The 25470-nt window shown below is 35.1% G+C and overlaps 1 protein-coding gene and 1 long non-coding RNA gene across 8 annotated transcripts in view; one reads left to right on the forward strand and one right to left on the reverse strand.

The window, feature by feature from the left end:
* The window catches only part of LOC139975557 (uncharacterized), a 466508-nt gene that overhangs the window by 311264 nt on the left and 129774 nt on the right, over positions 1–25470 (forward strand). The gene's annotated exons all lie outside the window — the stretch shown is intronic.
* On the reverse strand, positions 8186–17262 carry LOC139975545 (uncharacterized). 5 transcript variants are annotated; one of them, XR_011795762.1, is made up of 4 exons: positions 14069–17262; positions 11584–11754; positions 10580–10665; positions 8186–9178 (listed from the first exon to the last, which is right to left on the reverse strand). XR_011795762.1 is itself a non-coding variant. In XM_071983554.1 (4 exons), exons 2-4 carry the CDS (start codon positions 11711–11713, stop codon positions 9068–9070), a joined length of 336 nt encoding a protein of 111 aa, XP_071839655.1. In that variant the 5' UTR covers positions 11714–11754; positions 14069–14137; the 3' UTR covers positions 8186–9067. The 5 variants fall into 5 exon arrangements, 3 of the variants coding, with proteins under 3 accessions (XP_071839655.1, XP_071839654.1, XP_071839656.1); XR_011795763.1 differs by having other exon boundaries at positions 11575–11754; XM_071983554.1 differs by having other exon boundaries at positions 11575–11754; positions 14069–14137.

Here is a 25470-nt window from a genome sequence, read left to right on the forward strand (position 1 = left end):
TTTGAACTTGTCCTTCAAAAGTTCGAAAATGTACTCGAAATGTATTTGCTTTGTATTTTCATTATCAATCATATGAAAGAAATGTTGTCGTTTATTTTTCGTTGGACATTTCATCTGAGAATTCGATTATCGCTAAATCTCGAAATATTATCTATTTTTTTATGGACGACGTTTGACTATCTTAATTGTATAAAGTGACCGTAGCTGTCGAGTTTACGAGTACCATATGTCGTAAGTTTGACATGTCGATTTCTTCTTGAAAAGAAACGGCCGGACTTCTCATGTTGACTCCGTATCGAAATTATGATGCATATCCTCCATTAACTGATATTTCGGAAGAGAAGGGGAAAAGCTGAATGACAATAATGTTGCTAACGGAACCCTTCTTCCTCTCGTATTGATTTGATTCGTTTAGCATGATTACGCTAACCCGATATCACAGTCCCGATGGGCATGCTAGTGAAATCTAATGTGAAACGTACCTGCATCATTGAAATCCTTCAGAAATTACCCAGCATAGCGTACTGTTCTAGAAAAATTAATCCATTTTCAAGATGAAAACTATAGTTAAATACAAACTAGAATTAACTCCAATGAGAGTCCTTTGCACCCTCAGGTCCATGCATTACTTATATACGTCATTTGTCCATCAGACACAAATAAGTCGATAGACAACTTCTCCAACATTTTTCTATCCGATATTTGAATAATAATATAATTGTACTTGCAGGCTTCGGCGTTTCAACTCGTGACTCCATTAGGAAAGAAATGCTCCGTCCAGACACCTTTGTCTGAATGCTATAATTGGTTTATCGTGAGGGATATAGATTCATTTGGTTGTTTAATTGAAAGAGAGCGCTCGGGGCGGATCCAAGATTTTGCCATGGGAGGGGCTTATAACATATAACTATAACACTCAAGAAGAAACACGGACGCACTTTTTGTTTCATGTACTATTTCAGGCTCCTAGTCGTGTAGATATGTCGGGTTTCTGTGTACACTCTCAGTATAATTAAAATGACGGTAGTAACTATAAAGCAAAGCGCCACAATCAGTTGGCGCGGAGCGCAGGAAATTTTACAAAATTGCAACCCAATAGCAGCAAAATGGCAGCATCGGTGCCTCTGAAGATACCACCAACAGTCATAATTGCAAGGACACTGAGCAACAGAACCCCACTCAGCAAAATTGAAATGACTGGAATGGTAAACTTTGCAAGTTTGTTGTTGCTTTTGCGATTAGTGATGGCCGTTCTAGGGGAAGGTCTACGGGGAGGGTGTTTTCTTGTGTCAAATCACTAAAATTACAATCTTCAACTCGATCCAGAGTAGATCTATACGGGCCCTGTGTGGATCCTGCGAAATAGGAGGGCACTGCGTACAAGGGTAGTTTTTTTTTTAATTCAGAAAGCTCAAGGGGGTTAAATCCCCACCCCCCCCCTTGATCCGCCCCTGGTGCTGTTCACGAAAGTCTAAAGGGACATACAGTGAATGATAAACCGCAAATGGTGACCGAGTCATTTTAACACATTAGTTATGACACGTATATGGTCACCCCTCCCCCTTGCGACATAACATCTTAGCATCATAACATTTTAGCATATAAGCATCACCAGACGCTAGTCGATATCAAAATTAAGGTGAAAATATCTGCACTTTTGACTGCGTGCGATGATAAGTTTACTCTAAAACTCTATAAAACGCAGGTTGGACCTCTTTGAATCTCGATTGTAACTACAATGCTGATATTCTTATGTGCTATGCAATATTTCTAGGGATTCCATTTCTGAAGTGTCAATCTCTTGTTGCAAATATTGTTTTATGGAGCCAAAAATAAGTGTGAATCGGCTTATGGACTTCTCTCTCTGTTGGAATCACAGCGACTTCTCTTTATGTTTTGCCATTCAAAGAATACGGGAAATGAATGTGAAATGAAAATATTACAAGGAACGAGTGGTAATTTTTATTAGATGTTACTGCATTAATCACATTTTCTGTTGTTGATATTTTTGCATATTTCGCTAATAATAATTTAGGACAGATGGTCGATTATAACGCGATTTTTTTCAGCATTGTCATGGTTAGACGAAGGCCTCGGATTCTGATCATTTTTTGCCTATTTACCATTGCATTACAACTAATATTATTTTACACGGTTCGTAGGAGTTCGAAAGAGTGATAAAGTATATCACTTTATCAGAGAAACTGAAAAGGAGGGGTGTGAGCATGAGGCCGTTGAAACGTATTTCCATGTAGACGGAGATGGTTCTACCTCCCACTCAAACAATAATATAAAGAATCCATTGGCTATGAGTAGGTTTTATAGGTCTACATACATACTTCTTTAAACCTATGGGTGGTGCTGAAGGGTGAGTTGGATGGGTATACACTTCACTCTCCTTGGTCGCTACCTGCGTTACACGTCTCTTTTAAAACAAGGGACACTTGAAAGCAAAATTCTAACTTTACCCTGGTACCAGCTATGCAAGATAGATGTCGTTTGGAGATACTTATACACACATACTGAAAAAACCTTTAATCGATAAATAAAATAGTAAACTCTATTATTAACAGAAAACATAACTTCCTCGCCCTCTCCATTCTATTATCTGGATTGTTGAAGGGATATAGTGTAACCCGGGTTACTGACGTAGGGGGCAATACGAGGCACCGTAAGGCTCTTGAAAAAATTAGTTGCGCCATCATTTTCTATTGACCACAAGTCGAAGAGTGTTAAGGGTTAATTCGTCATTAGGCTAACGTAATATGATACAAATTGAAGCCAGATAGCCTCAATGGGGCAAAATGACGCAGTCCTGGAGGATGAAATGATGCACACTTGAATGACGCTAATATTTCATACAGATACAGTTGCAAAATACTGCTAGATTTTCTTGTCCATTTTTGGCATCAATATGTTTAGGATATAATTGGTAGTATTTTGTTAAGCAATTGGCAGTTTTGACATATTACAGTTAGATTGTTATTTTGTTCATCATGGCCCAGAATTTCAAGTGTTAACAATGTTACCCTCCCGGATGTAAAATAAAAGACTTTTAAAAGAGAATTTGGTATGTTTCATCGGTGACATTTTTTTAATTTTGTTATGTGACATGGTGTAGCCTCTACTGTATCCTTTTACTGTATCCTACTGTATCCTTTATGTGAAATAGGAAACTTTTAAAAGCATATAAAACTTATTAAAAACATGATTTGTTCTATATGATTTTGTTGCTTAAGGTTACCATCAAACTTTTTATATGTCTACCTCAAACTATGCTTTAAACTGTTTGTCACAATTATTACTATGTCATTGTTCCCAGCAAAAGGGGAATATGACGCATTTTACTTTTGTCACTTTGATTCAGAATATATAACTCTTGGACAACAGTAACTAAAATTGTGTAATTACATTATGTAGCATGAAGGTTAATATTCCTATTGAACATAGTGAGTTTGAAATTGAATTCGACGTTTTTGAGAAGTTGAGATATTTTTGCTTAGGTGCCTCAGCCCCCCCCCCCCCCAACCGGGGAACCATGTACAATAGGAATCATCAAATGTTAAATGTTTTCTTTGTTACGAGTTGAAGATAGGCAGAACATCAAGATCTATGTAAGAAAATCATGTTATCTCAATCATCTATGTTTGTATAAATATATTCCTTCCAGTGGTACATTTGCAACAAAGGCTTTCCCAAACAAGTGAGATTAATCTATAGTGAGCCGTTATGCGGATCAACGATAACTTCTACAGATAACTTGGTGGGGTGGTAGGCCTACATCTGGTAGGTGATGTCCCGAATTAAGTTAAAAAGGGATCATCTTTAAAAACACCGAGGTACACAAATGCATCATGTATGACTGTGTTGCAATTATTCATCATGCAGGGACAACCTCAACAACCAAAGCACACTATTCGTTATTGGCAGAACAGGGAGGTTCTAAAACAAGAAGAAATTGATGTTCACGTGACATTACATTTTAACTATACTTATTATTTTTCTTAGACGTAAATTCAAATCATGCAACGCGTGGGAGAGTAAATCTTCACTTATGTATTACTGTAGGTACATACAATTATTCGACCTAAGACACAACCTCATCTACCAGGATGGATGGACGGTTCGATATAACTAAATCACTGAGTCGATCGCAATTCAATGAGCAAGAGTTGTTCCAGGATGTAATCTCAGGTTACTCTGAAGGCACATAAGGATGAATGCTAAGAAGACTGTACTGGTCTAAAAGAGCAACTTTGTAAATGTCTTTTCACATTTTAATCTCATCAAATCATAGTGGCTGTAAGACATGAATATTCACAAATTCAAACTGTTGGAAGCAATATTTGTTGGCGGTTAGCCGAGTATTATGTCTACAATTGATTTTAATTATTAAAATAAAAACGTAACAACGCTGCTTGGCGCTGTTTACCAACGCAGCAAAGGGTTAATGACATTAAATGTAACGATAATTATACACAATTAAAAATCTAGTGTCTCCAAATACAGCGCAAAACACTATACATGTAGCTTAGCTTGAAACAGATATTATCTCTTGTTTTCACTTGGCTTAGGAGAAAATAATAATGTATACAGCACTGCACTTTTCACACCATCAGTATTGATTTAAACCGTTGTCACGCAACCATTTACTTGCTGCATAGATAACATTCAAGAGAAAACCGACTCGCACTTTCTGTTTCGTGTAATATTTTATGCTCCGATGAAGTAAAAAAGCCACATTACATAGCAAATATCAGAAAGAAGAAACAACATAAAATAAAAGGAGCTTTTGACCAAACACTGCAGTCTGACCATAGCAACAAAATAAACATGATTTGGAACGTTGATCACAGAATTAACTTAACCTTACGCAAAAGAGTCTTATTTTCAATTTAGAAGATGCGCTCAATTGTATACGTGTTGAAACTTTGGTTGTAGGAGGCCTACGACTAAGTTCTGATAATGAATTCAGGGATACAATGGAATTCATTACCCACTATTTCTCCAAGCGTAGACAGAACCAACTTAAAGAAGTAAGTTTGCTTGTAACTATAAATTACAGAAGATGCGGTGACATTGTCACACCTTACTTTACACATTGAGTTTTAAAAGGTACAGTAACGTTATTGCTATATTCAAACTATAGCCTTTTGATTAAAATTCTTAAAAACTGTAGACACATTGCAATTTGTATTGATTTCAGTCAATGATTGTTTCATGAAGTTGTTGCTTAACAATTAACAGTTTAAGACAGTTCAGTATCACCGCAGCATTATCAAAATGCTCTCGTGAAGGCAGAATAAGCGGAAATACTATATGTGACTGTATATATTGCTATATGATGATTATTGTTTCACTGAAATATCTCTTTAAATATCATACATTTAAGCATTACAGGTACTGCATTGCCGAAAACACTTCCTTGTATTAGCACACATTTAAGGGCACTATAACAGCTATTACAACTATTCACGTACATCTTTCTATGAATTTCCCTCTTTGATTGTGAAATGGTGTGAAACTGAAAGGCCCCCCCCCCCAAACTCCCCTCCCCGATGAAGAGACTTTGAAAAGACACAAACTTGAGCTTAAGTATTACACATCAATTAGTGCAAACGCCTATAGTGATTTAAATAAATATTAATTGCGTACTTAGAAATGTTGAAATAGTTTTCCCTAGAATTTGATGACACAACACCACAACGGCATGACCTTCAATTTTTCAATTGCTGAAAGTAACGTTTTGGACATTTGACGATCAAGATAAAACGCAAATGGAAAACTGTTTTCTCACAAACAGTTATAATTTCGACAACTAATGACCGACTTCCACGTTCTTATTACGTTGAAGTCAGAAGAGCGGTAATGCGGTAACGTGTGTTGTAACTTGCTCCGTACTTTGTCTATTTTCCTTTTAATCAATGCCCTTCTCTTAAGACTCTAAAGCATGTGGTGATCAGCAAGGGCGTAGGAACCGGGGGGCTGGGGTGCGCCAGCCCCAGTGAAAAATATGGAGGGGCGGAAGTATCATTCCGCCCCCCCCCCCCCGCTTCGAAAGTCAGAAAACCCCTTTTTCATTTCCAAATGAGAAAAAAAATCTCATTTGGAGCACCAAATTGCATCTAAGGCCAGGTGAAAATGCAAAATTATATACAAAATGGAGTGGGTGGCTTGAAATGTGCTATATTGCACCAAATTGCATTTGAGGCCACCTGGAAATGCCAAAAAAAGTCCAAAGGGGGGAACCCCTCCCCTTAGACCCCTCGCCCAGGCCGGCCATCAGTCTTCAGCCCCACCCCCCACTCAAAAGTACCTTCCTACGCCACTGGTGATCAGGGTGTCTTCGATGAGTAACTTCAAATAGAACGCAACGTTTAAGTTGAACACTGAAAGTCAAGACCACATTAAGTGGTTCAAACCATTATTGCATAGGGTATTGAATTGTTTAACACATAATGTGTATTATCTATAGCCAATGTCCCTTTCGTATTTTGTTTAAATTACCACCTATTTTTATGATATTGTAGCAGAAAACATATTTCCACTTGCTTTATTGATATGTGGGTTAGGAGTGTTGTGGTTCCTTTATTATGATTCTTGAAAGGATAAAATACCCGTATGTAGATGAAAATATCACGTTATCACGTGACAACATGTAAATGACCAAGGCCACAATTTATATTACAATAAGAAAATGCGATTTTATAAAAATAGTTTTTATGGCTCTTTGTGTTTCTTGAAAAAAGTAGTAGTGTTACGGATCAAATAATCCTTATAACGTTAACTGAGGAAGATTCTTTGTATTTTTGCTTTCATTTATTTTTATTTTGTGTTTTCATTTTCACTGTAAATATTATTTGTACTTTGTAAAGTTGATCATCATACGCATGCTGCTCTCTATCTAGATCGTGTTTAGGTAAATACCGACATCATCATCTTTATCGTAAAGATCTTGTGTTACTGACCTCATTCAGAGATGACTTCGTTATTTGCATATCAGAACAAGGAGTTGTAAGAGATCGAAGACATAGATGTTCACGTGACATTATTTTTTGCATCTATTTACGTTTTCTTCTTAAACGTATATTCAGATCATGCAATAAATGGTAAAGAAAGTCTTTACATATGTTCTATGGTAGGTACATATATAAGCTGGAGATACTAAATATATGTGTTTTAGCAAAAGTAAACTACGTTCAAACGCCTTGTATTAAAGTATACTGAATATATATTATGTCATCAAAATGCTCTTATGATCTAGATTTTCTTTCGATTCGATTGTGAATCGCTTGACTTTATAACAAACGACACGCTTGCTTCACAGTATAAACAGAGTAGGTGTTCAACGCTTAATAATATATATATATATATATATATATATATATATATATATATATATATATATATATATATATATGTATATGTATATATATATATATATATATATATATATATATATATATATATATATGTATATGTATATATATATATATATATATATATATATATACATATATATATATATATATACAACTGCAGTTGTCTGAAGATCGCTATAACGCGTATATTCCGCTCTGTCCAATGGACATACAGCACTCTGCGCCAAGATAGACGCCAACCTACTCTCTCTCTCTCTCTCTCTCTCTCTTTCTATATATATATATATATATATATATATATATATATATATATATATATATATATATATATATATATGTACACTGTTAATCTAAGTTAGTCAAATTGACTAATTAAAATTAGTCAAATGACTAACCAGCAAAGATTAGTCGTATGACTAATTAGCTAAACTAGTCAAGTGACTAATATATCATAGTCATATGACCATTCATTTAGTCTGGTGACTTCCAAAGTTAGTCCTGCACAGCACTTGACCTGTTATTCATTAGTCATCAGACTAATGCACCATCCATCACGATTTTGATTTCACTTTAGCGGATGTTTTGGGCCTCCAGTTTGTGTGGAGATCTTTGTGTGCATAAATCTGTAAGTTTCACTCAGGGTTCCTGCTGGCTGTTGCTAATACAATCCGACCCCCCCCCCCCTCCCAGAAAAAAAAACAAATTGGCAATCTTGTGGGGTAAATGAAGGAAATCCTATTGCAAGGTTGAAAAGGTATGTTTGAATAAAAAATACAGAAATCATGGCTTTATTTTAACTCATTTAATGCTATAACATATCTTGAAAAGCATACATGAAAAGCCTCAATAGGAGTGTTACAGCTAGAATGGGGTGATATTTCTCCCATGGTTCAATCATTAAAAAAAACTTTGTCAGATTAAGCCAATATTTTCAGAGAACTGTTTCAAGGGATGCAAATATTATAAACAAGTTGGTCCCAAATGGCTGTCCCAATCACCAAATTGTGTCAGAGGATTGAAAATACAATATATTGATATAAAAATTATACAGCAGTATGTCCACTCATACATAATGGACAAATACATTTTAATAAGAACTGAAAAGTCAAAGTTCTATTAAAAACATGTCATGTCATGACTCAAATCCTTGCTTTAAAATGTACTGCTACACGACAAGTGTGAAGTTGACCAGAAAATACTGGATGATTTTCTGGATGAAGACCATGGTCTTCTTACAAACAGTGGGATAAGCCAAGTTGAAAACATAGTATGATGCTATGTATTCTGACAGAGCTGAAATCAACCCAACTGCTAGAGCCAACTTCTTCCCCATCAAATATTGTAAAGTGGGTTTATTCTGCACAAGTGGGACCATTTCCCTTGATGTAGAGGGCTAAATATTTAAATCTTATTATGAATTACATTTTAAGTATCAACTAGTTTAAAAGTATGATAATTTCGTTTTAACAGCAGACAAACGACAACGGTCAGAGGTCTATTCTTGTTTTTCACCTAGAGGTTTTGATTAACCCTCTCCAACACACTTAAAATGGAAAGGTCTAACTTAAAATTGTCATTAATGCCTAAGATGATTTTCTGAATGAATACCATGGTCTTCTTTCAAATAGTGGGGTAAGCTAAGTCGAAAACGTAAAACGATGCAATGTATGAAGACAAATCCGAAATCAGCAGACTGCAAGATCCAACTTCTTCCCCATCAACAAATATTGTAAAGCAGGTTGATTCTCCATAAGTGGCACCATTTCCCCTGATGTAGAGGCTTGGGGGTCTTCATTCTATAAGCAAGAAAATACACCATAATATTTTACATGGTATGGTACAGGTGATTATTGGTATCAATGTGGCTTTTAATCACCCTACTTAACCTGAAATAATTTGGCTTTCTACACCACTTTTTTAAATTCCCATTCAAGTGTGATTTTAAGCGAAATGGCTGTTGTCTAGCTGCATGCAGTTTCACGACAAGTAAAATAAATCCCAACCAATCAAGCTGCATTTAAGTTTGGAAAATTTTTTTTCTCTGTTAAAAATTAGTTCTAACACTAACCCTGGACAATTCAAAACTAACAATAAAATCACAAAACAATCTGCCAAAACCATACACTCCACACATATATTGATAAGAAATTTAATAATACTAATGTGCTTAGATTATGAACAGTTTTACAGGTCATATTTTTTGCACAGCTGTTCCTTATGCGTCAGAGGTATGGTCACATGGCCTACATTTTCAGAGACCAACTCTTCACCTTCAGTTAGTGCCAACTGTTGTTTCCAAATACCATGAAAAAACATTTGCTTTCAAGATGAAATTCAAACTGGCTATTAATTTTGGTTTAACACCCATCACATTACTTCTCATGAGATTTACAAGCGTTTTGTAGGAAATTCATTGCTGTCCCTGTCCACTCATGAAAATTAATCTGAACAAATTAAAATGGCAAATGTTTATACCAACACCACCATGCTAAGTTTAAATGGAATTGACCATATATATCACTAATAAAAACATTAGGAGCTAACTACAGATCATAAAGGCATCCACATATATTCTTTTGGTAAAAGAATGTACAAACAGGGACGCCTACATAGGAATAGGGCAGGGGACAAATCCCCACAAAAGGGGCACTTTGTGTTGAAAAGGGGCACACAATGGCGAATACAACAAGAACCTCATACAGTTCCCCAGCACCCCACCCCACTGAATGGCGGACTTAACATGGCTGGCAGAAGTTTCCCCCACACTACATGCCCTTGATCCTAGAGACTTGTTTTTCAAAATTTCGATTTTTTTTTTTTTTTTTTTTTTTTTTTTTTTTTTTTTCAAGCAAACTTTGTTGGATTTTATGCCAATTTTGTCTAATTTTCATTCATATTTTGTCAAAAAACTGCCATTGTTCCCAAGTGAAATATATATATCTATCCAACATTGTAAAGGGGAACTTTTTCCCCTTTGTCCGGACTGCCCTTGTGTGGTGGAGGGCAGTATTCAATATCCCCCCCCCCCCAATAAAAAAAAGTGTCATTTTCTGAAAAAAGATCAGCTCTTTCGAATGACACCAACAGTCCTGTAACGTAGCGAAATGGTAAAGTCTAGTTGTAATTTTTTGAAAAGTGCACTTGCAAATCAATTATGACAAGATCCCATGGGACTTGAAGGGTTGATATGTCCTTACACTTTCATCAGCAAATATCAGGAAGCTTTTTATTTTCTCCTTCAACAGCAATGGAATACCAAGCACAGCAGCAACAGCAGTGGCATCTGTTGACAAAATAAATAAGAATTATAATTAGATGTGTACAATGACAATGATACCCATATATAGTCGGTTACTTCTCTTATACATTGAAATTTTAATGTTTCTGAATAACGCTTCGTCTTTATTGTTCTGCAGCAACTTGTGTTCTTGTTAAATCGGACAAACCTCAGGATAGCCGCTTCGTGGACTTCATACGAATTCATAACATGGCTCCTTCTCACCAGGACTTTATTGCAATTCATAACAATGTAACTATTATAAACCTTGTCAGAGCTCTGCTGATATAACCTGTACAAAGTGACAGCAAAATAGTCTCCCTTCATTGATCAGGATTCTTTTTTAGTACTGACCCGGGAAGCACCACACAAGCAATCATAAACATGTGTGTCATAAACATGACAGGCAAAATGTCTGCTTCAATTATTTAGGATCCACTATTTGATGCTTGCTTTCGTGCAGATGAACCCATCTGAGTAAAATTGCATGGTACTGTTGAAAACAAGTACTAGTTGTACTGACAAAAATGGCACCCGATAATACAGTGTTTTCACAGAAACACTTGGGTTCCCTAAATAAGCAACATACTTTACTTTGTCTTCAGAACTATATGATATAGGGTATGTGTAATACATGCTATCACCAGTTACACTATTTCATAAGTATAGCCATTGATGGTACTTCGGTCCTTTCATTTTTGTGGTATCGTACCTTGCTTGAACTGGTAATTACCAATATTTTTTTCAAATACTGGTTTACTGTGCAACATTACATCTAAGGTTAAGTCCCTCCTCTAATTCCATGTTACCTGAATCTTTAAACCATTCCCGACTTGGGCTCTATTAAATCAAAGAGATAAGTCATTCAACACTTCCTCACTGAATATTAATAAATAACCAAATAATGGAATGTACCCTTCTTACTCTGCTCATCTCGTTGCCCTTGCATCTCATCAACTGCCCAGGAAAAGTCCTCATCCTTTCTCTTCATCGACTGGCACACCTTAAGTAGTACAGATTTGCCATACTTCATAAGACCAATTCCTACAACCATGGAGCTATAAACAAATCATGGATGCCCTCTTCTTTGCATACCTGTTGGAAATAAATATACAGAAATATCAATTTCAGGGTTTGACAAATAAACCTACTTGCACACCATTCACTGATATTTACATTATTGGTTGTGAGGGAAAAAATCAAGTTGAATATAAAGGTTACTTCTAGTGGGTGTTAGTGCAGGAGCAGCTAAAATTTCAATATTTCTAGGGTGTCACAGGCTGAGTGCTAAATTGCCAATGCTGTTCAGTCATGTAATTTCTCCTTATTTGAAGCCATTACATCATTGACATTTCCCCACAATATCATGAAGGCAGAAACAGTCATTACTGTGGCATGATTTGGCACTCAACATGATCACACCCAACAGCATTCTGAAAAATCACTAACAAATTCAAATTTATCAGGAAGTGTTTAGGAATTCTTCACTCTTGACATCACTAGAGATCTTAATTGGCATAAAAAGTGCAATTGCCAAAAAAAGTATAAAGAGCATAGTTGACCCAAAAAAGTATAATACTTTAAAAGAATTTAATTTTGGATAACAAATATAGGGCTCAGTATGGTTTCTGCCTACTAGGAACAACCTGCCATTGACCGTAGTGCCCTTGATTTTCAAATGTGTTAATGGATTCACTTTTTGTTTCTTACATACACCAACAGAATGAGACTAATCCAAATATCGATGGATACAATTCGCATTGGTTAATTGAATTTCACTCGAAACTGTAGAAATCTGGCATTTTTTAATGAAATATAGTCCAATTTTATCTCCCTCAAAACATTAATACAATTGCCTTATACACTAAAATCCGCCACTACCAAATGTCCGGGAGTCAATACTATATATAATTCTTGCAAATCTTCCTCGTTATCAAACCTCATAAATAAAATTTCTTAGTCACTTATCAATGATTGTAACAATGGGCTACTAGAAAGTCTGATAAAAACAGCACATAAGTATAGCTTTTACCTGCGCCTTGTACATTGTTAGCCTTGTTCAACGAGTGGTACGCAACTACAATTGAAAATGAAAATTAGCCATTTGCATTAAAATATGCCCCTAAGAACTACAGAAAACCCATGTTGACATACCAAAAGTCAAACAAAACAATTAAGCTACGCCACACATATATGCTAACTACAAAGACCATTGACCGTAACGTTAATATCTGCATAATAGTAGTACAGCCCTCTAAACCATGGATAATTTTAGTGCCAGCCTACTGCGTCACAGGTTCAGCGAATAAACATATGGTTAGGCTTGATTTCCCCCATTGACTTAGTGTGTTGTTAGGCTGCCATAGGGTTAGAGATAGAAGTGACTATTCGGTGAAAATTTTATGCAAGCTTATTTGCGAAACAGTTTCAGTTCAATTCACCACATCGTATTGCAGTGTATGAAGCAGAGGACCTTCAAGCTGCTGTATAGCTCAGCCCCGGTATGATCATGACACGTGTACTGGACAAACTTTTTCAGAAACGTTAATGTAATACACCCTTTCGAGAAAGCTTGACCAAATGCTGTAAACCCCCAATCCAGTGATACATGATATGAAAAGGGATGTTTACCATCTAGCTGGCTTAAAAAAAAGTACAGATCCGCTGCAGTGCGAAAATTGCCCAACAGCAAACCGATTTTTTTCCACCTAGCTAGGGAGTTTAGGTCCTGTTCTCCATAAGTAGGATTATAGCCTTCCTGTATGTTAGGCTCTGGTTCACGCTAATTGCACGTGTACAAGAAGTTAGATTGTGATTTGGTTTCAGTTTTTTTAGATTTTTAAATCTCAAACATTCAGGAAAATTGTCCTTGCAAAACATGAGTCTTGTACAATTGCAAATAACACTTTTATTCACAAATAGTTACGTTTTAAGCAGTTTTGTTTATGTGAAATTAGTGCCGGTCGGAAGCAGTGTTTTTCATCCGGAGTGGTGGGCGAAAATCCTCCGTGCTGGTCGGGCCCGCCCATTGCCGACCACCGTAGTTATAACGCTGTTCACCGTTACTTTCAGTCTGACAATTTCATCGATTTGAACAGTAAATAAGCTAAGCCCTACTCAGGTTAACATTTAATGGTTCTGAGAATGAACTTTACAAAAATAAACAAAGATAAATTTTTGTGCACATCATAGCCTATTGAATCACGTTAGGCCTATGAGTATGAGGTATCCTGCACATATCATGCATATGGCATAACGTTAGGCAAGAACGACGAACGTTCGTTGTCGCTAAGCAGAACTAAAACTGGTAATTTACTTGTCATCAATTTAACTATCTATTCTAAAAATACTAAATAAAGAATAACTTGCAATTAAATCACAATTTAGTAAAGTTATAAGATACACCCACCTTGCGATTGCAGACATTTTCTCGGCTCCAGAATTTCTGACTGAGGATCAAATATGGCGTCGGAATCATCGAGAGCTAGAGGCCTGGCGCCTGCAGAGTGCGCACGCGCGGCTACGTATATCTGACGTTATTTGTGAATTCTAAATTAGTCAATTGACGAAGACGTTTTAGTACCGGTGCTGGAATATCGCCTTAACCTAATTAAGTTTTTGCTATAAGTAATTATCAATTTCCCCAAAAAATTGGTGGAAATTTTTCTTATGACGTCTTAGAGTTTACACTTAACCGAAAATTGTTATATAGCATATCCATTATTCCTTGGGTTTTTAATTATTGGTGATTTTATAAACAATTTTTTAATATTCATCCATATTGTGGCGCGGAAGTTGTTTGTAAGTAAATAACAAAAAACCTTGAAGACCAAAAATAACAAATAAAGCTTTGAAATCAAATTTCGTGATTCCCAATTGACTAATTATGCTTCGTCACTATTTTGGACAATGACTAATTTTCATTGGTCTTTAGCCATTTTAATTAGTCATATGACTGATGAAATTAGTCAAAAATTCTGACTAATGCAAAATTAGTCATTTGACCATTTTGGCATGTGTATATGACTAATTAAAATTTACAGTGTACACATACATATATAGTACAACATGTATCAACATTACATGAGTTGTAACGTATATTATATGATTAACCTTCACGTACCACCATGCGTGCAATAATGCCAGAAAGTTGTATTAAATACAATTTTATCAATCTCGATTCATTATTCTATACCCTGAATGTATCATTCTCTCTGGCTGTCGACAGTGCGTGGTGGTTCGCAATTGCATAGTCTCAACAAATGAGACCAACGAAGGGGAAATTAATCGTTGTCGTCTGTGCGCTCATCTGCCATTCTGTGCGTGGAAGTCAGTGTTAAGGCTCTGACTCTTACAATAGGGCATATGAAATGGAGGAAACACTATGTAGTTAAATAACGCCTGTTGGGGTAGAACACCCACCCCCTATGTCCTCCACTCCGCTAACCAGGCGAGGTGGTGTGCTAACGAACAGACTATTGTTCAAAAGTTCCCAGACTACTGTATATGTAAATACAATTGTCGCATTGGAGGGATGGATATATTCAGACTATTTCCACCAAAGTGTATCACGTTACATGATACAAAAGAATGCCGTCTGTTATTAACTCTTTTTTGTATTGTCAAGGTAATTTGATGATAAAGTACTAAATACTGTATTTAACACAATTATAAAAAAAAATAATGAATCAAACCCAAAACGTAATATATGAATATAAGTTAGTAACATAAAAAATAATCATTTAACAATATCATACTGTTCATATTCTTGTAAAGGTTTGCAGGGAGACAGATAACCACCACTGTCATAAGTAAATAAAGATGAATTGATGTTCGTATAGTTATCTGTGGGGAGATTTAATGCATTACTATTATCAATCTGAGATTCAATCGGTGGGATAATGCCATCATTAATGGATGTATTTCTATCATTGGCATTACTCGTACTAGATTTCTCTCCGGCGGAAACATTTGAGCGATATTTGTATACTATAATTACAATGAGACATATAAAACAGAAGCAGATGACCATGACAACTAATAAAACAGCTATAACTCGACCTGGGTTATTGGTTGCACTGATGTGGATCATCGATGTGATATTTCTATCTCCATAGTAACCAATGCATTGTATATCCTCTGAGTAGACGCCTCTTCCGGTATCCAATACAGTGAGTTCAATGGATGCATCGCTTTCCTTACTATCATATTTCCAGTGTTTTGGGATTTTAGTCCAGAATAGTCTAACTTCACTCACATTACTGGTACAACGAAATATTTCATTTCTAACATCACTAAAGTTTACATTTGATGGAGTAGCTGTGACAGAGAACAAGGGGAGAAACAGAATAGGTCCGAAGGAGCAAAATCCTTGATAACTCTGATAAGCTGCTGGTAATTGTTGAGAGACATTGCAGACAAAGACACTATTGTTAAATGATGAGTTGAAGTACGATGAGAATGATAGAGTCTTAGAGGGGTGCGGGTGAGAGGATACTGTTATGGTTGAGATATTAGTGACGTCATTGGTTTTATCTCCATCTCTGATGTAAGTTGACATCATCACTGGTGGGTCTCCTTCCTCTGAAGTACAATTCATCTCGATGTTACTTTGTACCGAATCCTCAAATATGAATCGAGATTGATATGATGACGAACATATAGGATTAACATCATTTATCGGATTAAAGCCTATGATTCGGGCATATAATTCTGAGCCGCTCCGACATGTAAAACTTGTGTCATTTAACTGACGGGTTAGATTATTTATTGTAAACAGAGAAGTCGTTGAATTAATCACTTCAAACTGATAAATGTCTGAGAACCCATCCTGTAAAACCGTATTTTCAACTATGTGTATAGTACCTTTATCGTAGATAGTGATATCTGTCTTGTTGCTTGTCTTCTGCACACAGTAAATCCCTACCTTACTACCGAAAGGGAAGTACTGCACAGGGCTCGTCAATACATAATCTCGAAATTGTGCATGTTTTATCTCCATTTGAGAAGAATAAGCTATAAAGACAGCAAAGATCAGCATAAGGACAAAAATAAGCTTTATTGCCATTTTAAAGCTGTATTTGTGTAGCTTTTCATAAATATGCTTATGTCTTTCTGCAATGTTCGCTGAAAATTGTAATCAACTATATAGCTGTAATCAAGGGCGTCATGGCTAATATTTAGTCTGGAATGGTTATTTTAATGCAATAAAATAAAATGTAATAACTGCATTCAAAACTAGTCTGATCCGTATTGAATAAATAGGGCAGAACATATTTCTCGCAGATGTGTGTATAGTCGACTAGAAATATTTTTGCGCCGGTAAGCTGGTATACAGTTAATTACTAACTTTTTGTAGATATTGTTACACATAACATGATCATGAATCAAATCCTTGTCAATACGCCATATAACTATTGATGTATCCTTGGTCCATAAAAACAAGAAATAAATCAAATGCTTGGCAGTCAAACACTGAAATCCTAAAAGAAAGCAGGAATATGTTAGTAAGATCCCTAATCATCCAGTGAAACTAACATGATGCTGCATTCATACTGCACCACTGGCTTTACGATGTACTCATCGCCTTTGTGAAAAACCTAATGGCAGTAATGCACTATGTAAAGGTTATAATTTATATTTAGAGGCCGTTTTCGAGAAATTGCGAAAGTTGCCATACATGGCACTTACAACGGCAATTGCAGCCATCGGTGGCAAATCGAGCTCTCGTTCACATATCTTTCGGAGCCTTGTTCGCAGACCTGCTAGTTGGGCTCTCGTCCACCGACCTGATACAGATTCGATGTGCATTTTGTTCTCCAGGGTGAGCCAGACTAGTTCAATCCAATTCACCATGCCGGAAACAAAACTAAGTAAACAATAACCTGCGTAATATGGTAGAAAAATAGCACGAGGCATGATAAATGAGGATCGATTACATAATTTGAATCCAATCAAAGGCTATGCGACCCTCAACAAAATGACAATGAGTTTCTCACTATCAATCGATAACTATGACTGGCCCGCGAATGATCAAGCTACATCAGGTTACGAGCCAGTACTCACACGACAGAAACAATTGCTACAACATATATAAATATATATACATATATATATATATATATATATAAATATATATATATATATATATATATATACATATATATATACATATACATATACATATATATATACATATACATATATATATATAGGAAGGCCCGTGGTTCGAATCCCGGTGGAGGCTGAAAGTTTTTTCACTGTTCTTGATTTTCCAACTCATTACGATTTTCATTTATATATATATACAAATATATATATATATATATATATATATATATATATATATATATATATATATATATATATATATATATTTATACATATATATATATATATATATATATATACATATATATATATATATATATATATGAATGAAATAAAAACCATTGCAGAATCATAATAAAACAGAGTTTAATGTGTACATATACATGTGATATTTACATATCTACATGCTTATTATATCATTTTTCCCTACGCTCTCTCAATAATTCTTAGGAAAAGTCTATGCACACTTCAAGAAATGTACACTGGCAAACAACAATGAGATCAATGAGAAAAGACAGAATAAGACAAAAAAACATTAACACATATATTTCACCTGCATGAAAGTTACTTATTAACAAGAACCTTAATTTGAAACCATCTGGGGTTCATATCACTTTTTTAGTACCTTTTTTTTTATATAAAATTACAATATATTTACAATTTTGATATTTTAATAGTATAATCAAGGAAATTTCAAAGTTTGAACCTGAAGTAAAAATACAAAGTTGTTTTTTCTTGTATGCATATCTTTATTTTATTATTTCCCTATACACTGTATACTTCACTGTATTGTGCTGTATACTTCAGCACAATAGTTGAGATATGGAACAAAAATTGCACAGTATAAATGTAAAGCACGCCACTCTTTTCCCGATGCCTTTAGAAAGTTTTTTTTTATTGTTAAATTCTTAAGGTGTTCTTTCAGTTCAGTTTATGGTCTATGAGTACAACTAGAAACTTCGTCACATAAACTCCTTCTATGTGAACTCCATTCATAATAACGTCCAGATCAGCATTTAAAGGGCGATTGGTAAATAGCATGCAACTTATTTAGCTAACACCGAGAGATAGTTTGTTAACCATACAGAGTTCATTGTTTATAACTCTGTATCGCGATGTCGTCACTTGGAGACAAAAAACATCAGCAAAAAGTACAAATCGAATAATTTGGATAAATTACACATGTCTTTTTATATGCAGCATAAGTTGTTCACATGTCGTCAACAAGTATGAAATATTCAAATAAGACATTCGACTAATGTATTTGAGCCATTTAGTCATTAGGGCTTATTACACTAACCTCAGACAAATACATTATTAGGCACTAGGTCAGATCATGTAATTATCTAATTAGTACGTATATGGCAATGCCAATCGTCGTTAATTTATTATACACAAATACAGTTTAAAAATAGATCAGGAGGACCGGGATCGAATCCTTGCTAAGAGGGGGTCGTCTTGCTAATGTTATTTTTAACTTTTTTTTCCATTTCAAAGCGTTATGACTTATTTGCCCGACAGTTCGTTTCTAATGTTTCTCTATGTCTCTATGCAGAATTGTAGATATCGATATGCAATACTTCCAATTGATATGATACTTCCGTCATTGGTAGATTCAAAATCTCCAATCTGGATAAAACATATGTAAGAAAATAACATTCAACCGTATATTGATTTCAGCGTCACGTGAACACGAATCTTAAACATGTGAAGGATGTTTCTACCATTACCAGTTTGTCAGATGATGCAGAGAATGTCGATGAACTTTCAATTCATTCCTAGATACAGTCTACTGGTACATCTACTGGATTGTTGAATTCAATTTCACATCTTAATAATGTTTATTAAATGATTTGACAGTTCATCCGTTCAGGTACGTCATTAAGATTCGATGTTAGGGGAAGGTGTTGCACAAACTGACATTTTATGAGATGAAATTATTTGATTGTCCACACAAAACTGGCAAACATGAATCTATAGACTGAATGGATCAACGGATTGGACAATATATATAGTAGTTACATCATAATATCACTAATCTACCAGGATTTGTGGTTCTATATATTTACAACGCTGAGTAGCAATTTCAATGAGTCAGAATTGATCCATGGCGTAATTTCACTGTTCTATAAAGGCACAGAAGCAGGGGCGGTCTGGCCCATCGAGAAGCCGGGGAATATCCCGGGGGCCCACTAATATCGGGGTCCTCGGGGTCCCTTCTTATGCTATTACCATAATATTCTTACAGCACAGTTGAAAGGGCACCTGGTCAATGCACAAACTTTATGGTTAATTTCAGATGAGATAATAATGATATAGAGGTTCGTTGCAATACACCTATGCCTAGCATAGGAAACCAATATTTGACAATTAGAGGCCCCGATAAAGGTGCTCTTTTAATCAGTTATAGAAATGAGGTCAATTTTCATATTCCTCCTTTCAAATGCATATACGATTTTGGCACTTCTACTTTACACCATGTCATATGTTGGAATCAACACCTGTAAGTTTATTCTTGTCAATTACTTTTTTGTTCCAAATTATCTCTATTGCATGGTTTTTATGTAGTTGAGGGGGCTCTTTCAATATGATGAACAATCCCAGTGACAATATTCAAAATAGAATGTTAAAATCCATTACTTTAAACATCGACGTTATCCTACCAGTACTTTGCACAAAGACCTTGGTATTCGTAAGGTCAGCGACATTCATGTTCAAGATGTGTTCTTTTATTTATAAGTATATCAACAATATTCTCCCCCGTGTCTTTAGTGATATTGTTAATCCCTGTAATTCCGCGTATATTCGTAACAGTACGAGGAATAATACCCATTTTTATGTTAGCAGACATCACACGAAACACGGTAAATTACACTTGAATAACTACTGCTATAAAACCTGTAAAGTGCTTCCAAATGATATAAAAACTGTAAAATCTTATTTAACGTTTAAGCGAAAACTTACGCTGACTGAGTATTGATTATCTCATGTTTATTTATCTCTACTCTTAATTGTTACCTTCTTTCTTTTGTTTTTTTGTTGTTGTTATTTTTGGTCGCTAGCTCGATAAACTACTATTGTTTTTCTAGTGTCCTGTTAAACTATACCACTTTGTTCTATTGTTCTTATGTATAGACGAAATAAATGAAATGAAATGAAATATTGATAGCAGCCCACCTGGAAAGAAGGTTGAGTGCAAAAATGACTTAACTGCTTTAAAAAAGAACAAGTCAACTTAAATAACGTCTCCTAACATTTTAATCGCATTATATCATGCATCGTGGCCGAAAGCTATTATATCCTTAACTTAAAACTGTTGGTAAGCAGCATTTGTTGGCGGTTAGCCGCATAGTTTGCCTGCAATAATTGATTGTTATTTTTAAGATAGAACGTATTACGATGATTTTGCACTGTTCAACAACGTTCAACGAAACGTCTGTTAGCAAAAGGTGAAGGACATTAAATGTAACGCTACTCATACACAATTAAAACTCCAGTGTCTCCCTTTTTAACGCAAAATATTGCATATGTAAGTTAGTTTGAAACAGATATTATCTCATGTTTACCTTGGCTTAGGAGAAAGGATTAATGAATACAGGAATATAAATGTACTTTTATGCAATCTGTTTTAATTTGAACAATTGCCAGGCAACCATTTACAGGCTGTATAGATAACATTCAACAGAAAACCGACTCGCACTTTCTGTCACAGATTCTTTGTCTTGTAATATTTTATGCTCCGAGGAAGTAAAAGAGCCACATGAAAAAGAAAGTATCAGTTATCAATTACAATATGAAAAACAGTTGTTGAGCAAACCCTGTAATCTGACCATAGCAACAAAATAAAAACGCCGTGGAACGTTAAACACAGAATAAACTTAACCTTACGCAAAAGAATTCCTTATTATCGAAGATGCGCTCAGTTGTATACGTGTTGAGACTTTGGCTATAGTAGGCCTACGACTTACTATCAACATTTAGGTGTTCTGCAAATGAATTCAGGGATAAAATAGAATTCATTCATACCTAGTAAAGATTCTTAAATCCTATTGGTCCATTCAGGTCAGCTGACCGTGGTTAATCCTGTGAGTAACGCACGGTAAAATTACGGGGCATCACTTAATAAATCTTTGGTTATATGTAACCAAAAATGTTTTCTTTTATGAATTTCCCCCCACACAAATGGTAGTGTATGAATGAACGGGGTTAATCAACGGTCTAGTGTGCGTTACTCACATGATTAATGCACTCCGGGTGTTACTGCTATCGCTCGATGCACTCGGGCTCCGCCCTCGTGCATCGCTTGCATTATCCCCCGATCGTGCATTAAAGTAACGCACGCTAGACCGTTGATTAACCCCTTATTCATTACCCGATATGTCTCCAAAGCGGAGACAGAACCCACTTACAGAAGTAAGTATGATTGTAATTATAAATTACAGAAGATGCGGTGACATTGTCACACCTTACTTTACACACTGAGTTTTAATAGGTCCAGTAACGTTATTGCTATATTCAAACTATAGCGTTTTGATTAAAATTCTTTAAAATTGTAAACAAATTGCAATTCGCATTGATTTCAGTTTTTTTTTTACTTAATGAAGTCGATGATTAACAATTAACAGTTTAAGGCAGATCAGTATCACTGTAGCATTATCAAAATGCTCCCGTGAAGGAAGAATTAGCAGAATAATATATTACTGTATTGCTATATGATAATCATTGTTTCACTGAAATATCTCTTTCATTAGCATACATTTTAACACTGCAGTTATACTGTGTCAAAACACTTCCTTGTATAACTATAAAGTACACTATAACAGCTTTGCAACTATTCACGTGCATCTGTAGGCCTATATGAATTTCCCTGTATGTATCAATCGTTAAAAGTGAAATTGTTTACAACTAAAACTGAAAGTGAAAACCCCCCTCCCGATGAAGAGACTTTGAGGAGAAACAAACGTGAGTATTATTATTATAAACGTGAGTATTATTATTAAAAGTGCAAAAGCCCAGAGTGATTTAAATAAATATTCATTGTGCACTTAGGAATGTTGAAAGGATTTCCCCTAGGAGTAGATGACTCAACACTACAATAGCATGACCTTTAGTTTTTCAAGTGCTGAAACTGACGTCTTGGACACGTGACGAGAAATATTTTCGCTTCCTTATTGATGTGTGTGTTTGTGGAGTTATGATTCCTTTATCGTGATTCTTTAAAAGGATGAAATACCCGTATGCAGATTTAATGATCACGTTATCACGTGACAACATCTAAGTGACAAAGGCCACAATTCACAGTATTGTAATAAGAAATATCGATTTAAAAATAAAGTTTTTATGGTTCTTTGTGTTTCTTAAACTAGTAGTGGTGTTACGGATCAAATAATCCTCTATAACGTAAACTGAAGAAAATTAATTAGTATTTTGTGCTTTCATTTATTTGTATTTTAAGCTTTCATTTTCACTGTAAATATTATTTATACTTTGTAAAATTGATCATCATACGCACGTTTGCTTTCTGTCTTGATAGTGTTTAGGTGAATACCGATATCATCATCTTTATCGTAAAGATCTTGTGTTACTGACCTCATTCAGAGATGTCTTCATTATTGGCATATCAAAACAAGAAGATGTTAGAGAATGAAGACTTAGATGTTCACGTGACATTATATTGTGCATCTACTTATTTTTTTCTTCTTAAACGTACATTCAGATTATGCAATGAATTGTAAAGAAAGTCCTAACGGATGTTCTATGGTAGGTACATATAAAAAACATTGGACATACTAATTATATGTGTTATATCGAAATACTCTATTCAAACGCCTTGTATTAAAGTATACTGAATATATTTTATGTCATAAAAATGCTATTATGATCTAGATTTTCTTTCGATTCGATTGTGAACCGTTGGACATTATAACAAACGACATGATTGCTTTCACAGTATAAACAGAGTAGGTGTTCAACGCTTATAAATGCATGCATACGTACATTACTACAACACCTTATTTCTGACGTCACTGAACTTGATTATGCATGGAGTCAATGTGAAAAAGAATAAAGGGCGAAGTATAATAGGCTAACTTATATCAAAAGATACAGAAACAGAAGGTATGTCAAAGACGAAATGAAAAAGAATAAGTAGGATCTATAATACAAATAAACCCTATCATGTGTGGCTCATAGATGGCAAATACTTTAAGTCTTAAGCTGTAATGACTAAAGGAAGGTAATTTAATGCATTTATCTGAATCGTCACCTACAAGAACTGATTATATTAATTACTTATTTTTACTCGTGTTTTACACTTGTTATATTAATAAAATGTGAGTTTCTTGGAACGGCGGATAAATTTCCAGTTTGCGACCGTGCGGAATAATGGAACTATTAAACTAGTGATGCTAAATCGACTGACGGAATCATGATACCACATGCAACATTTTCATTTCGAGTTCACCCACGCTATATTAATGGCTGAGGTGTTTACGTGACGTTTCATACTAGCAAAAGACGTTTTTGTCTTGTCAATATGTTAAAACGAAGAGAACAAATACAAAGCTCGATTTCAGTGAATCTTTCTCCGTAGTTTAGTTTTGTCTAACGCAATGCATCATAGACTTAGGGAACGCAATATATATTTTAGTAGCGTTTGATCTCAAAAGTTTTCAACTTCGATTTCGGTCATGCTCTAAATGCAGAGTTGACAATCATGTACATTATTCACTTGACATAACATTTCTTTCAGTTCGAACGACCTGGTCAAAGTGTCTTTCAGTTTTGATATTTACTTTTAAATTTGTAACGACTCAAGCAAACACTTCAAAGACTGGTCTGGGTAAGAGTTGTACTTGCTTTAATATAGCATTGCTAAATTAGTTTCAGGAAACGCTTTTCACGATAAAATAATCGAAACTGAAAATTTACATACTTTAAAGGCTTTGTGTGTCCGCACAAAGCCTACGTGTAATCAGAACATAATATTTGTGGTTGCTGTGTGATTTACTTTCCCTGAAAAGATGACTTCAGACAAACTGTTAGCCTTGATATGTCATAGTTCATGGAATAACTATTTCTGTGTTGAGAGTATTCATCATTTAGGGATAATCTAAACAACCAATGCACAAATTTTGTTATTAGCATAATCAGAACAGGGAGGAGTTGAACAAAGAAGAGATTAATGATCACAATACTTTATAAGTGGATATACTTATTGTTATCATAATCGTAAATTAAAATCATGCGAGGATTGGAAATCAAGTCTTGACTCATGTACTACTGTTAATAAATGCACAAATTATTGGAGATATTATATATAGCGATCATGTTTGTGATGGCGAAAGTAAACTACATTAGTACGTCGAGTATAAAAGCATGCATACCCTAAGTTATCCACATGTCATCTAAACACTCCCATTTTCGAGATTTTCTTTCGATTTGATATTGTACCTCTTGACTTTGTACGAACGACACGGTCACTTCACATTACAACCAATTAAGGTGTTCAACGCTTATTAGTGTGTACAGCTTGTTAACTGATGTTAGCAAGATATGCTTTTCCATGAAAAAAAAACGACGCTATGTTAATCTACATTGCACCACATGTACCAACGTCCTATCAGTTGTAAAGTGTATTACATGATTTCCCTCCACGTACTGTGTAACAAAGCCAGAACGTTAATATATACTATAAATAAT

Source organism: Apostichopus japonicus, chromosome 11, assembly GCF_037975245.1.
Source record: "Apostichopus japonicus isolate 1M-3 chromosome 11, ASM3797524v1, whole genome shotgun sequence".
Classification (NCBI taxonomy): domain Eukaryota; kingdom Metazoa; phylum Echinodermata; class Holothuroidea; order Aspidochirotida; family Stichopodidae; genus Apostichopus; species Apostichopus japonicus.

Coding starts and splice junctions, on each gene's coding strand:
- LOC139975545 (XM_071983554.1), bottom strand. CDS start 11,713: ATGGTTGTAGGAATTGGTCTTATGAAGTATGGCAAATCTGTACTACTT. Junction 10,666..11,574: donor AGATGAGCAGAGTAAGAAGG/GTACATTCCATT, acceptor TTTTGTCAACAG/ATGCCACTGCTGTTGCTGCT. Junction 9,179..10,579: donor TGATATTTGCTGATGAAAGT/GTAAGGACATAT, acceptor TCTTGCTTATAG/AATGAAGACCCCCAAGCCTC.